At 38.2% G+C, this 13,376-nt stretch overlaps 1 protein-coding gene across 38 annotated transcripts; it reads left to right on the forward strand.

The window, feature by feature from the left end:
- The first annotated feature begins 183 nt into the window (after positions 1–183).
- Positions 184–13,318, forward strand: LOC111277105 (protein SWOLLEN 1-like). Of its 38 annotated transcripts, none has more exons than XR_016329053.1 (18): positions 184–321; positions 522–617; positions 2,149–3,863; positions 3,976–4,341; positions 4,677–4,790; positions 5,211–5,608; positions 5,807–6,131; positions 6,216–6,288; positions 6,562–6,614; positions 6,688–6,795; positions 6,879–8,662; positions 8,916–9,021; positions 9,415–9,595; positions 10,472–10,637; positions 10,754–10,869; positions 10,959–11,825; positions 12,778–12,871; positions 12,993–13,318. XR_016329053.1 is itself a non-coding variant. In XM_089746057.1 (18 exons), the coding sequence occupies exons 3-18, from the start codon at positions 2,159–2,161 to the stop codon at positions 13,007–13,009; spliced, it is 6,375 nt and encodes a 2,124-aa protein (XP_089602183.1). In that variant the 5' UTR covers positions 184–321; positions 509–617; positions 2,149–2,158; the 3' UTR covers positions 13,010–13,318. The 38 variants fall into 38 exon arrangements, 35 of the variants coding, with proteins under 35 accessions (XP_089602183.1, XP_089602190.1, XP_089602193.1 ...); XM_089746057.1 differs by having other exon boundaries at positions 509–617; positions 10,570–10,637; XM_089746064.1 differs by having other exon boundaries at positions 509–617; positions 3,976–4,323; positions 5,810–6,131; positions 10,570–10,637.
- The last annotated feature ends 58 nt before the right edge of the window (positions 13,319–13,376 follow it).

The following is a 13,376-nucleotide window of genomic DNA, read 5'->3' on the forward strand; positions in this document are numbered from 1 at the left end:
ACATTATTATTTCTCGTTATCGTACGTATAAGAACAAGCCACGTATCATATTCCAAAACATTGAGGGCCATCAGATGATGGCCATTTTTTCGAGTTAACTGAACGCGGCCATTTCCAAATACGATCACCGTCACTCGTTTTTATATTTCCCTAGTGGGAAAATGTACCAAAAAGCTTCTCCTTATTACACATCAGAAAAATCTCTCCTTTCTTTCTCTCTCGTCCTCCCCCTCTACGTTTCCCTCTCATTCCTTCACTGACTTCCTTTTACTTCGATTTACCGGAACCCTAACTCGATCCGCCGGAGAATTCAAGATTCCGGTGAGTCGCAATTACTAATTAATTCTTCAATTAGTTTGCTCCTCTGTTAGTTTAGTTTTTATTTAAACAAAATTTCCTTTTCCTTTTCTTTTTATCTTTTTTTTTTGTTTCCTCTTTGTTCGAAGTTTGGTTCCTTCTTGTTGTTGTTGTTATGGTGTGGTTAAAGTGGTGTTGTTATGAATTGGAGTTTTGTGGTGCAGTAGATGAACGTACGATTACGGAGGAGTTGAGATCAAACGGCCAGGGATTTCTTCACCGGATGGAGGGAGGTAGCGTCTCTAGACTTACTTGCTCTGGTAACCGTTCATATTCCTACTTAGTTTTTTAATAAAACAAATGACCTTCTAGGGTTTTGTTTTTCGTGTTTAATTAGAGCTTGAAAACAGTTATCTATCTTTTTAAGTGGTGAGTGTAGTGTTATTTAAAGTTTAGAATATTTTTTGGTGGTTTTCTGCTTAAATAGATTGGAACTAAGTTCTTCTGTGCACTTTTCAAGTTTGAGTGTAGTCATTATGTTATACCAGTTTCTTTTATTGCAATATAATGTTCTAATAGTTAATGTGTTTGAGCTAGAGATTGTGTTTAATTCAATTACAGTGGACTAGTTAGTGATTTGATTGAATTCGCAGTTGACTCGTTAGTGGTTTGAGCTAGGGTTTTGTTGGAAGTTAGTGGTATTGATATCTGAGTGCAACTAACTAATAAGTTTATGATGCTCCAGTGGAGTTTTCAAACTCCACAGATGGGCTTATGCTTGCCAGAGTTTCGATTTAATAAAATATCTTTACCTAATACTTCCATGTTGACTTCCTTACATTGGAGACGTGGCAATTATATACACCTGCCTGTGAAGTTTTTAAACTTCATAATGTATAGGATAAAACACAACTGCTTGGTGTCAAAAGATTTCAGTTTTTAGCATGATCCAATGTTAACTTCAATTGATTTGTGTTTGAATTATCACATTAAGTTTGCATTAATTGACCAAGTTGACATTTTTCTGGCTTCTGTAATTCATAAAGATGAATCCTCCAAGCCTTATTAGTCAATGAATACATTTTATCAGCAGTTGCCAGGACTTCCATGTACTAAATAGTTTTTAGAGAAACCATGTTCATTGTTGGAAAAAACTATAAGATCAAGGTGCTGGCATATTCTAGGTTCAGATTAACCTCTTCCTGGGTCCTAGGGAGTGAATTATGGAAATTCATAAGTTTTCTTTCCCCATATATTTTTTGTAATTATAGTTCTATATAACTTAGTTAATCCTAGATGGGTCTTTCTCTTTCTTGATGTGATATGAAGTTTTACTTGTTAGTTTTTTCCTTTTTTCGTGCATGTTTACTGCAAGATATTTTCCTTTTTTAAATTGACTTTGAATGCATCGAAATTTGTAAATGTAGTTCATCAGATTTTCATGCTGTACCAGGAAAGAGAAAAGAATTCATACCCAAGTTTTATCTATTTTTACTCTTGTTGCATATTTATTCTTGTTGCATATTTATTCTTGTTGCCATTTTTTTGTGGTGACATCGGGCTATGCAATGTGAACAGTTAGCATCTTTCCATGCTTCCCATTAATTAATTAATTGATTTGAATTTACTGTTCTTTGAACTGTAAATTAGTATTAAATATACTGGAAGTAGTTAGCTGGTTAATGTGGATTGTTCTGTTTGGAGAAAGTTTCTAAAATTTACACCTTTCCTATGCAATTAATACCATACCAGGATACTCTTAAAACTCAGAGGCTTGATCCCTTTATCTATCTATTATTTGAACTACAATTCGACAACCCATTTTCTTCTTCTAAACTCTTTCTGTTGTAGGGATACACTCATGGATTATGATGACAATGATTTCCAAAGCCAGAATCTTCATTTAGCTGGTGAAGGGAACAATAAATTTCCTCCTGTTTTGCGCCCATATGCTCTCCCAAGATTTGATTTTGATGAGAACCTTCATGGGCATATAAGATTTGATAGTTTGGTTGAAACTGAAGTTTTTCTCGGCATTGAAAGTAGCGAAGATACTCAGTGGATTGAAGATTTTTCACGGGGTAGTACTGGGATTGCATTTAGATCAAGTGAAGCAGAACCTTGTTCGATTTCTAGGCGCAACAATGTCTGGTCTGAGGCAGCCTCCTCAGAATCTGTTGAAATGCTATTAAAATCCGTAGGACAGGACGAAATTATTCCTTGTCAAAATAATAGTAAGGATTCAGATGCCTGTGATGAACTGGGCTGCATAATAAAGCAGATGGAGCCTAGTTTGAAACACGGAGATAGTGGTTTTTCTAAAGGAGGGGATGATTTACAGCCTGCCTTACAGACAGGTGAGATCCCAGGGAAATTTTCTGAATTGAAAGGTGATGTAGAAGGAGATCTTCTGGTTGAAGATGTTTCTCAAACTCATGAATGTGACCCATCTGTTGATGGGGCATTCAAAGATCCAATTACTGGATATACTGACTTGCCTATGATTGACAGAGATGAGTCTAAAGATGGTGAACAAATTGTTGTTAATGAAAATCAAGTGGAAGCTTCAGTTGATCAATCTGTGGGTAACAGGGGACAGGAAGATAAATCTTCTTCTGGGTCACAAGTTGATACTGTGATTTCCTCTGTGCAAAACACATGTGCAGGCCGTGCTTTGATGGATAGTCAAGATAGCAAACATTTGAAAAATTATATAATTGATGAAAATGTGGACAGTTTTGAGAGGGGAAATGTTGATTTGAGCCAACTAGTTCACATTGATGGTGAGAACTTGACTGAAAATGCAGTTGCAATTGTTATCTCAGACTCAGATTCACCCCATGACATGCAATCTAAGGAAGATGGACATGCTATTGAAAATAGCACTGCTCCTGTATGTGAGAATATTGATAGGATATCGAAAGGGAATTCTGACCTCCATATGGTGGAAGGGTGCAGTGAGGGCTTGGGTGTAGAAATTCCTCTGCAGACTGGCATATTCAAAGACATGTTCTTATCTGAAGGAAAATTACATGAAATATCACCTATGCCCTTCGTTGGTGATATTACCCTCAAGGAGCATGAAACTGAGGTCAGTGATACTGATACTAGAATTTGTACGAGTCTAGAGTCAAAGATGGATTCAATGGCGCAGATAGCATGTGGTGCAGTTGAGAAGAAGCATTTGTTAGAAAGTGAGTTCCACCCTGACACGAAAACCTTGAGCAGCAAGTCTGAGAAATCTTTGTTGTTAGTGGGAGATGTTAAAGGTTCTAATGCTGAAGATGAAGCTGAAGGTGCCCACGATACTTTGGTAGCTGAACCCATGAGAGTATGTGAAGAGTATGTAGTAACTGAACATGATGATTATAAATGTGATCACAGTGTTTCAGCTGCTGCAAATCAGAACACCAAATTGCCTTCTGATTGTAGTAACATAGATTGTGGGGATGCTGGATCTCCACCTGTAATAAAGGGAGTTGATTCCTCATCCTTTGGCACAGCTGGCACAGCAAATGAGTTAGCTTCAAATTTACAATCTGATGTTGCTGTCAGCAGCAAGTCAGGTATGTATATTTTGAAGCATTAAGTCTTATAACTGAGCTTTTTTTTGTCCTTCATTTTGCCTTCTTTTACCCATCCTGGATCATGTGCTAACTTGGTGTTCCTGCGGTACAGTGGACTCTGTTCCTTTGCCATGTGGTGAGGGTCTTCCTGCTGGTGCTGTTTTTGATCAGAAAGAGCTTCAAGTGTCATCTTCAGAAGCAAGTTTCTCAATCATGAAGACTTCTGGAATGAAAACCCAAAAAGATGCACCTTGTGAGACTGGTGGACAGTTCTCTTGTAAGAAAATTGATCAGTCTATGTCAATGGAGGATACCGTCAATGCTGATGGCCTTCCTAGAGTCACACTGAAGGTTGTAAAGGATATGCAAACATCATCTGTTGTCTGTAAGTCAACACTGAGGGAGACTGATGGTGCTGAAGCGCAAGTTATTTCTCAAAGTGGTTCTTCTGTAGCTGCAGGTGATCTTGGTTTACCTAGTAATCATCTCAACCTAAATTTGAATGTAATAGAGTACATTCTTGTTGGCAATTTCTTATATATTAATCCAGTTGGGTGTGCATGCAAATTCTATTTGGTAGTCTGCTATAGCTGGAGATATTATGTAAATGGCTGTTTTACAGTTTGCCGACACCTTGTCATTATGTTGCTGTTTCCTTGACTCGTTTTAGATCTTTCTGAAATATTTTATTTTTGTGATGATGATCAGTTGGCTATGAGCTGCTGTTGTTATACTTTGTGAAGCATATATCCTTGCATTTCTGATACTGGAAACTCCATAAGACTAATTCAGCAAACAAAAAATTTCCCTCAGGTGCTGTATCAATTCAAGAGAACAAGAAGACATCGACAAATTTAGTGCCTTCAACTTCAAATGAGTGTGACCCCAAACTAGTTTGTGAAGAGAAGATCAGTGGTCATGTTGACAGTGAGTTTTTTTATGATTTTATTTTTTTCTTAAGTAATTGTAATTAGATTTTTTAAGCCTGTTATGGTGGAATCCCTTCTTCACCCTCCCCATTCTTGTACCTTAGTCTGTTCTCTGCCCTGTGGGTAAAAAGTTGGTTTTTTTTCTTCTCCTTTGCCGCCCCTCCCACCTCTCCCCCCTCTCGCCCAGGTTCTTGGGATGTATTTCCTTTTGCTTGTAATTTCCGCTTGTGAAGTTATATCCTGATTAAGGGTAATATATGAACTGTCTATTTGTTTCTAGAGATGTACAGTCCATAAACCAATTGCATGCTTAGCATCTTTCATTGCTCTATTTTCTTGAGACCATTTCATCAGTTAATCCTTTCCCCTCCCAAATTTTTTCATGTTATTCTTCTGATGGACTAGTTTGTTGTTGCAGTTGATCTTGCAAAGACTCATAATAGTTCCTTTATTTCTGCGCCTTCATCTGAATCTCAAACTAAGTTTCACATGATGGAAAGTGGAAGTAGTAGTGCTGATATTGACAATCCTTCCTGTGGTTCTCCGATTGTCATTAGAACTTCCAAGCAGTCACAAAGTAAAATTGAAAAGGAGGGTGTGAAAGGATCCAAAGATCAGAGTTCTTCAGTGTCTGGGGTCATAAATGGGGAAGCAAACAAAGAGCAGTCTATTTCTCAGGATACAAAAGGAAATTATGCATCTCCAGGAGACAGAAGTTTCACCTTTGAGGTGCCTCCATTGCCAGATTTGTCTGCAAAAGAAGCTGGCAAGAATTGGCAACCCTTTTCTACCATGCAACATGACCAAATATCCTTGGTAAAATTTTGTTTTACAAAACTGATGCTTTTGGTTATATTAAGTGGATCTCTTTGTGCTCTAACGATTTTCTGATTCTTATCTTCTAGCTGAAGATTTTTGAGAAGTTTTAAATAGGGCTATTTTTTATTACTTCATCCTGGTTATTCTGTACCTCTCTTGCACTTGTTCTCTCACTCTTTGTGTTAATGCAACAAGAAGGTCGTGGAGGGAACTCCATCAACCTCTGGCTCAAGCAAAGTGGGTGCCAAGGCTGCTCAAGAGGTAAGTCATGCAAATCTTCTGGCTTCTGAGAGGGAGAATGTGCGTGGTGGCTCCAAAGGAACTCCTGAGCGTAAAACAAGGCGAGCAGGTGGTAAGAGCACAGGAAAGGAAGCTGCTAAAAAGGGACTTGCTGCCAAAGAAACGACTCCTGCAAGACATTCTGAAAGAAGTGATAAAACAAGTAATCTGTCGCTCAGTTCAGCTGGGATTGGCCAGGTCATGCAATCTAATGAGATGCAGCACTATGGACACATGGAAGGTGGTAATATGAAACAATTTGGTGTTCTTTCTACTTCAGTATCTAGTCTGCCAGACTTGAACACCTCAGCTTCTTCATCTGCAGTTTTTCACCAGCCTTTCACAGATTTACAACAAGTTCAATTACGTGCTCAGATTTTTGTTTATGGAGCTCTGATGTAAGTTTTCTAATTTTTGTTCATTTTAGTATGTATTTGTATTGCAGTGACATGTTTTGGCATAAAATTGAGTCCTTTTCTTTTTTTTTCCTGCTGGGTATTGAAAATTAACAACAATCAGTCTAGCATACATGGAGCATGTATTGAGATTTTTTTAGATGTGCTTTGGTATCATTTTTCAACCCTAGTTGGCTCTGGTATTTCAATTTCACTATAGGACTTTTGATCATTTGAGCAATGTCTATCTGACTGTTTTAAACAATGTTGCTGCAGTCAAGGAACAGCACCAGATGAGGCATTTATGATATCGGCATTTGGAGGACCTGGTTAGGTTTTCTTATCTCTATGTTATCTTGGGGCTTTTATATAGGTTTACTCACTATTTTGTATTTTCTGCAGATGGTGGCAGAACCATATGGGAGAATGCCTGGCGTGCATGTATAGACAGGGTGCATGGTCAAAAATCTCATCTTGTTACCCCTGAAACTCCATTGCAGACACGTATAGGTATCTCTCTTGACTTTAAATTGTTGAATGACTTTCTTCTAATTCTGTTGTTTGTTAACTTTGTGCCTTGGTTGAGTGTTCAGGTGCTAAAACTTCTGATCAATCACTCAAACAAAATGCACTTCAGAGTAAGGTTACATCATCACCTGCTAGTCGGTCCACCAGCAAGGGTACTCCAACAACAATTGTAAACCCAATGATCCCACTTTCATCGCCATTGTGGAGTATTCCCACACCTTCTGGTGATTCTCTTCAACCTAGTGGCATTCTGAGAGGTGCAGTTATGGATTATCAGCAGGCACTTTCTTCATTGCATCCTCCACCTATAAGGAATTTTGTTGGACATAGTGCTCCTTGGATGTCCCAATCCCCTTTTCGTGGCCCCTGGGTACCACAGACACCTGCATTTGATGGCAATGCTCATTTTCCTGTGCTTCCTATCACAGAAACAGTTAATTTGACTCCTGTGAGAGAAGCATCTGTGCCTCATTCTTCTGGCATGAAGCAGGTTTCCACAGCTCCTATGGTCCAAAGTGGGAGTCCTGCTAATGTTTTTGCAGGGACTACCCTGCTCGACACAAAAAAGGAAACAGTAACACCTGGTCAGCGTTCTGCTAATCCGAAGCCAAGAAAAAGAAAAAAGTCTACGGTTTCTGAGGACCCTGGACAGATTATACTGCATTCTCAAACAGAGTCCTGTTTGGCTACTGTTGTGGCTAGTCATACATCTACATCTGCTGCCATTGCAATACCTGCTACCATTATTTCCAAGTCATCCACAGATAAATTCATTACATCTGTCTCAGCTGATCATCTCAAAAAGGGTGACCGAGATTTAGATCATAGGGCTACCCTGTCTGAAGAGGCCCTTAGTAAACTCAAGGAGGCGCAGAAGCAGGCTGAGGATGCTGCTGTTCTTGCTGCTGCTGCTGTTAGTCACAGTCAAGAAATATGGAACCAATTGGACAAGCACAAAAATTCTGGGCTGGCACCAGATATTGAAACTAAATTGACTTCTGCAGCTGTTGCAATAGCAGCAGCTGCTGCTGTTGCAAAGGCTGCAGCTGCGGCTGCTAATGTTGCCTCAAATGCTGCCTTTCAAGCAAAATTGATGGCTGATGAAGCATTGGTTTCAAGTGGCTACAGAAATTCTATACCAACTAATGCTATCTCTTCTGATGGTGTGAAGAAGCTTGGCAAGGCTACTCATGTATCCATCTTGAGTGTTGAAGATGCTAATACTAGTTCGAATTCTGTTATCGTTGCTGCAAGGGAAGCTGCTAGAAGGAGGGTAGAAGCTGCCTCAGCTGCTTCAAAGCAAGCTGAAAACATGGATGCCATTGTTAAAGCTGCTGAGCTGGCAGCTGAAGCAGTATCACATGTTGGAAAGATTGTTGCTATGGGTGAGGCTTTCCCATTGACTGAATTGTTAGAGACTGGTCCAGAAGCATATTGGAAAGTACCCCAAGCATCTGCTGAGCCAGATGGTGCTATTAAAGAATGCATAGACAAATGTGGTAGTGATTTTCCTGGTTCATCTGCCAAGCATCCAAAAGAGGTTCCAGTAGACAAGAGGGAAAAGCAGAGTGATAACCATGGAATGTCACCTACTCTTAGGGAGATGGCCAGGGAGTCTATGGAGGATCGTTCTAGGTTGACCGATGGCATTTTGGGTGCTGCTGCAATAAGTGGAAAGAAAAAGAAAGGACAAAAGGGCCGCAAAGCTTCAGATATCGTCAAAACAAAGGGAGTCGCTTCTGAGTCTGAGATTGGGTTTGGATCTCCTTCCTTGATCACTCAGACTGAACAAGAAAATTCAGGGGAAACTTTAAAGGATAACAATATAAGGGAGGGTTCCCGTGTTGAGGTTTGTGATTTTTACTTGAAATATAGGTTGAGATTTTTTATCTTTAGCCGAAATATTTTACTTAGTATACTTTACTAAGCTCGAATGTGTGTGCACTTGTATTTGATGGAAATATGTTGGTATAGTGGTGTTTTTGAAAAATTTTGTATGCATTTGTCCTAGTTACTGTAGGGAAATTTTGCAGTTGGAAATGTTTGATTGATCCTAAATTTGTATATGGTTTTCTTACAATTTTACCATTTCCTCTTTCTAGGTATTGAGAGATGGAGGTGGCTTGAAAGTAGCATGGTTCCTGGCTGATATTATTAATTTGAAAGATGGCAAAGCTTATGTGTGTTACAATGAACTTCGATCAGAGGGTGAGCTATTTCACCTATTGTAGCTCATGCTTTGGTTGAATCAATCGAATGTTGATAGCTAGTAAAGCAGATCTGTTGGAAAATCCTTGTACTTAAATTTTGTGTAAACTCCTTGATGTGTATGCAATTTCACTTTCTCTTTGGGGATTATTGCATGATTATCTGTATGATGAATCAGGAATTCTGCTTGTATGATGTGTGCTTTTGTGGAGAGAAAATATGATTAAATGCACCACAGTGAGGGTCTTTTCCTCTTCTAATGTAATTGTCTACGTACCTTGTATGCTGCAATTTTTGGTTTCTTATGTCAAATCATTTTCTTGGTAGAGAAAATTAGAAGTTTTGCCTCATGATGGTTTCTTAACACACCTGTTTTGACTGCTCGCCTTATAGATGGTGATAGGCTAAAGGAATGGGTGGAACTTGAAGCTGAAGGGGATAGAGCACCCAGGGTACGCCGTGCTCGTCCTATTACGGCCATGCCATTTGAAGGAACGAGGAAGAGACGCAGGGCAGCCATGGGGGAATATAACTGGTCTGTTGGAGATAGGGTTGATGCATGGGTGCAAGATAGGTATGCGTTTGTTATTTCCTGTATCTTCTTGTAGTGCATTGGACAGCAATGGTACTGTTGACAGCATTAAAAAATCTGTATGAATTACGAGGAAGTAGTGTGGGAGTTAATGCCATTTAGCCTTATGGAGTTTTGTATAAAATATCAAAATAATAATAATAATTCAATTTCTACCATTATTATGATATTTCGTATTCTAATCTTATTGAATACCAGAAAAATGAAATGAATTCCTGATTTGATATGTTCATTGAGGCAAAGACAAAATAATCGTAAAATATATATATATATATATATAGGGAGTTAATTTTTCTAGCACTTAATTTTTCAGATGCCATTGTTCAAAAATGATTCACCTAGAAGAGAGAGAGCCAAACTAGCAACATTAGTGATTTGTCATAGTGCCCTAAAAAATACTGCAAGATGAATCTGTATGCATATTTAAAGTCTCACTAGCTGTACGGGAAACAATGGTGAAAAAAATGTGTAAAAATCATTCGTAACTAGTGTTAGATAAATTATACAACTAATAATTCTACATTATTTTCATTTGCAGAGGTTAACAGTGGAAAATTTCTCGGAAACCCATCAAATAGCTTGTGCTTAGTTATGACAAAAGTGATTATAAATAACAAGTTAACAATCCAGCCTTTAGAAAATATATGTAGATCTTGTTGTGGAATCCTAAAATTTATTTATTTTTTAATCTGACAAGTTATTTAACTTTTTAAGAAACTGATGTTAAGCCAAGGTCTTAACAAATAAGCATACAAGATGGCAATTTTAAGCCCTGTTTTTGTGGATGGCTTTGGACCACTTTTTTGAATCAAATGCTCTGTATTTCCTATGCATCCTGTATTTTCTTGTTGTGTTTAGAGGGGGAAAGACAACATCCATTGCATGAAGTTCTTTCGACATCAATTGTCAAGAAATGAACCAGTGTTTGAAATAATATTCGATTATTGGTCTTTCAGCTGGTGGGAGGGGGTTGTCACAGAGAAGAGCAAGAAAGATGAAACTTCATTTACTGTCAATTTTCCTGGTACGAGTGACCAAGTACAACATTTATTATCAATCTTGATTGTAATGTGGTTAGTATTAAAGTCTATGTAGCATATGCTTTGAGAATAATGGTTTTCGTTATTACTTTTGTTGCAGCTCAAGGAGAAACATCTGTTTACAAATCATGGCTCCTTCGTCCTTCTCTGATATGGAAGAATGGTAGTTGGGTTGAGTGGTCCACTTCTCGGGATAATAATGGCTCCTCCCAGGAGGTGATATGTTGACTTATACTTGTGGTTGATGTTTCTCTGATAATACTTTTAATTACTTCTTTGTACTAAGTCATTTATCTCTTCTTCAGGGTGACACCCCACAGGAAAAGCGACCAAGGATAGGTGGTCCTGTGGTTGAGACCAAAGGGAAAGATAAGCTTTCAAAAAGGGTTGACATTAAGGAATCTGGGACAACTGATGACGCAAGATTGATGAATTTTTCTGCGAGTGAAAAAATATTTAATATCGGTAAAAGCACCAGTGATGAGATTAAGCCTGCTTCACTCAGAATGATACGTACTGGTTTAAAGAAGGAAGGATCAAGAGTGATTTTTGGTGTTCCTAAGCCAGGAAAGAAGAGAAAGTTTATGGAAGTAAGCAAACATTACGTTGCAGATCAGAGAAGTAAGACTCATGAAACAAGTGATTCAGCTAAGTTTACAAATTTTTTTATGCCTCAAGGATCTGAGCTCCATGGAACAAAAAGTAAAATTGAACCAAAGGGAAAACGAATGGCTGTATCCAAACCTAAGGTTCTCAAGTCCGGAAAACCTCCTAGTATTTCTAGTAGAACTATCCCTCAGGACAACTTGTCAAACACTGTGGTTTCGGAACCTGATGATAATGTGGCTGCAGATGTGTCAAAATTCAAGGATTCTTTAAGCCATGCTGAGAATATATCGGGAAAGGAGTTTAGATCATTTTCAAGTTCTGATGGAGCATCTGAGGGCCCTGTCTTATTTTCTTCTGTGGCTTTCTCATCAGATGCTCCCCCCAAGAAAATTTCTACATCAAATGCTAAATCAGAACGGATTAGTAAAGGAAAACTTGCAGCAGCTGCTGGGAAGTTAGCTAAAATTGAGGAGGAAAAAGCTTTCAATGGCAATTCAATGAAAACAATCTCTGAAGTTGTTGAACCTCGCAGATCTATTCGGAGGATTCAGCCAACATCAAGAGTAAGTAAATAGATATGGCCATTTCTCATTTGATAAGTTGATATCATTTATGTATTTAATATTGCAGTACCAAATTTCTAGTTTATGAAATTAATTCTTATATTAATTATATTGCTTTAGTTATGGAAAATTAATTGAACTCTTTGCTTGTATATCATGTGTACCTGTGAACTTTGAGTTATGCTTTGCAAATTTTTTTTGCTTGCAAGGGAAAGGGGATGACATGTTTTGCTTAAGATTCCTGGTTTCAGACTTTCACTAGGGTACGAGTTGGGAATTAGGGGTTGCTTGGAATATAGGGACAGCATTTCCCCTGGAGAATAAGGAAATGAAATTTGTGGTATGGTTGGCAAAGCTGTTGGATTATTATCCTATCCTTGTGGAGTGTAGAGACTAAACAAGCAGAACCTTTGCCATATTTCCATTGGATTGAAAATAAGGAAATCTATATTGAGTTACAATTAAAATATTTGGTTAATCAGATACGTAGCAAAAATATTAAATGTTTTTAGTGGGTATTTTTAAACTCTGCTAGTAGGGCATGTTACTTTAGTAGTTTCAAACCTTATAGAATATATTGTTGGACGACAATGGGAACTTACGAATGTTATGCTTTGCTGTTTTTGTTTCTTCAAATGAGATACCTATGCTTGGTGCCGACTGTATTCAACTAGGATATGTTGCTTCCCTCTAGGATTTCACTGTGCCTGCATCATAACGCTTTCCCCTAACCCTAAGAGTTTTCTGTCTGCCTCTCTCATATTCTATCTAGCTTTTACTTGTCTGAGTGCAATGATGATGATGGTAATGTATGTTATCAAAAAGAAGGAAACTTGCTATCATCACTAACCCCTTGTATTTTTATGCATTTTTTTTTATATTGAAGTGTTTGTGTTTGTGCTCCATATATTTTGCTCTGATCTGCTTATGGGATTTTGTATTTTGCCCACAGCTATTGGAAGGGCTGCAAAGCTCGTTGATTATCTCGAAAATTCCTTCTGTTTCGCACGACAAAAGTCACAAAACTCAAAGCAGGAGTACTAGAGGTGAACGTTAATTTTCTTTTACCACTTGGTATTCTTGAAGCCGAAGTTGCTGTGCTTTAGCCTTGTTTGCTGCCGAATGTGCACTGATGGCAATTAACGATTAACTGTCTGACCATAACAGGAAATAACCAAGGTTGAGTGGAGCTCTTTTGGGACTATGGAATCCAGTCTAAAGAAATTCAGGGATTATTGGATATGACCAACATAGACGAGTTTAGGTTGTGTAAATTCTGATAGAGAGAAAGCTTAGGAACGAACATTGCTTCTTTGGCTTTTGAGATGTAGCAGTAGATATTTATACTGATTTTTAGTTTTTTTTACAATTACATTAATGTGATCTCTCTCTCTCTCTCTAGGCCATACCCTGTCTAACTTTGTATATGGAACGTACGTCTCAATGTCGTTTGGCTTATTGCGAGTGATCAAAACCCAATTGCATCATGGCTAGTTTAAGTGCAAAGCATGGAATTAGTGCAAGGGTCCAGAATCAGGATTTATGAATTGT

Source organism: Durio zibethinus, chromosome 17, assembly GCF_047325235.1.
Source record: "Durio zibethinus cultivar Kanyao isolate XHJ-2024 chromosome 17, ASM4732523v1, whole genome shotgun sequence".
NCBI lineage: Eukaryota > Viridiplantae > Streptophyta > Magnoliopsida > Malvales > Malvaceae > Durio > Durio zibethinus.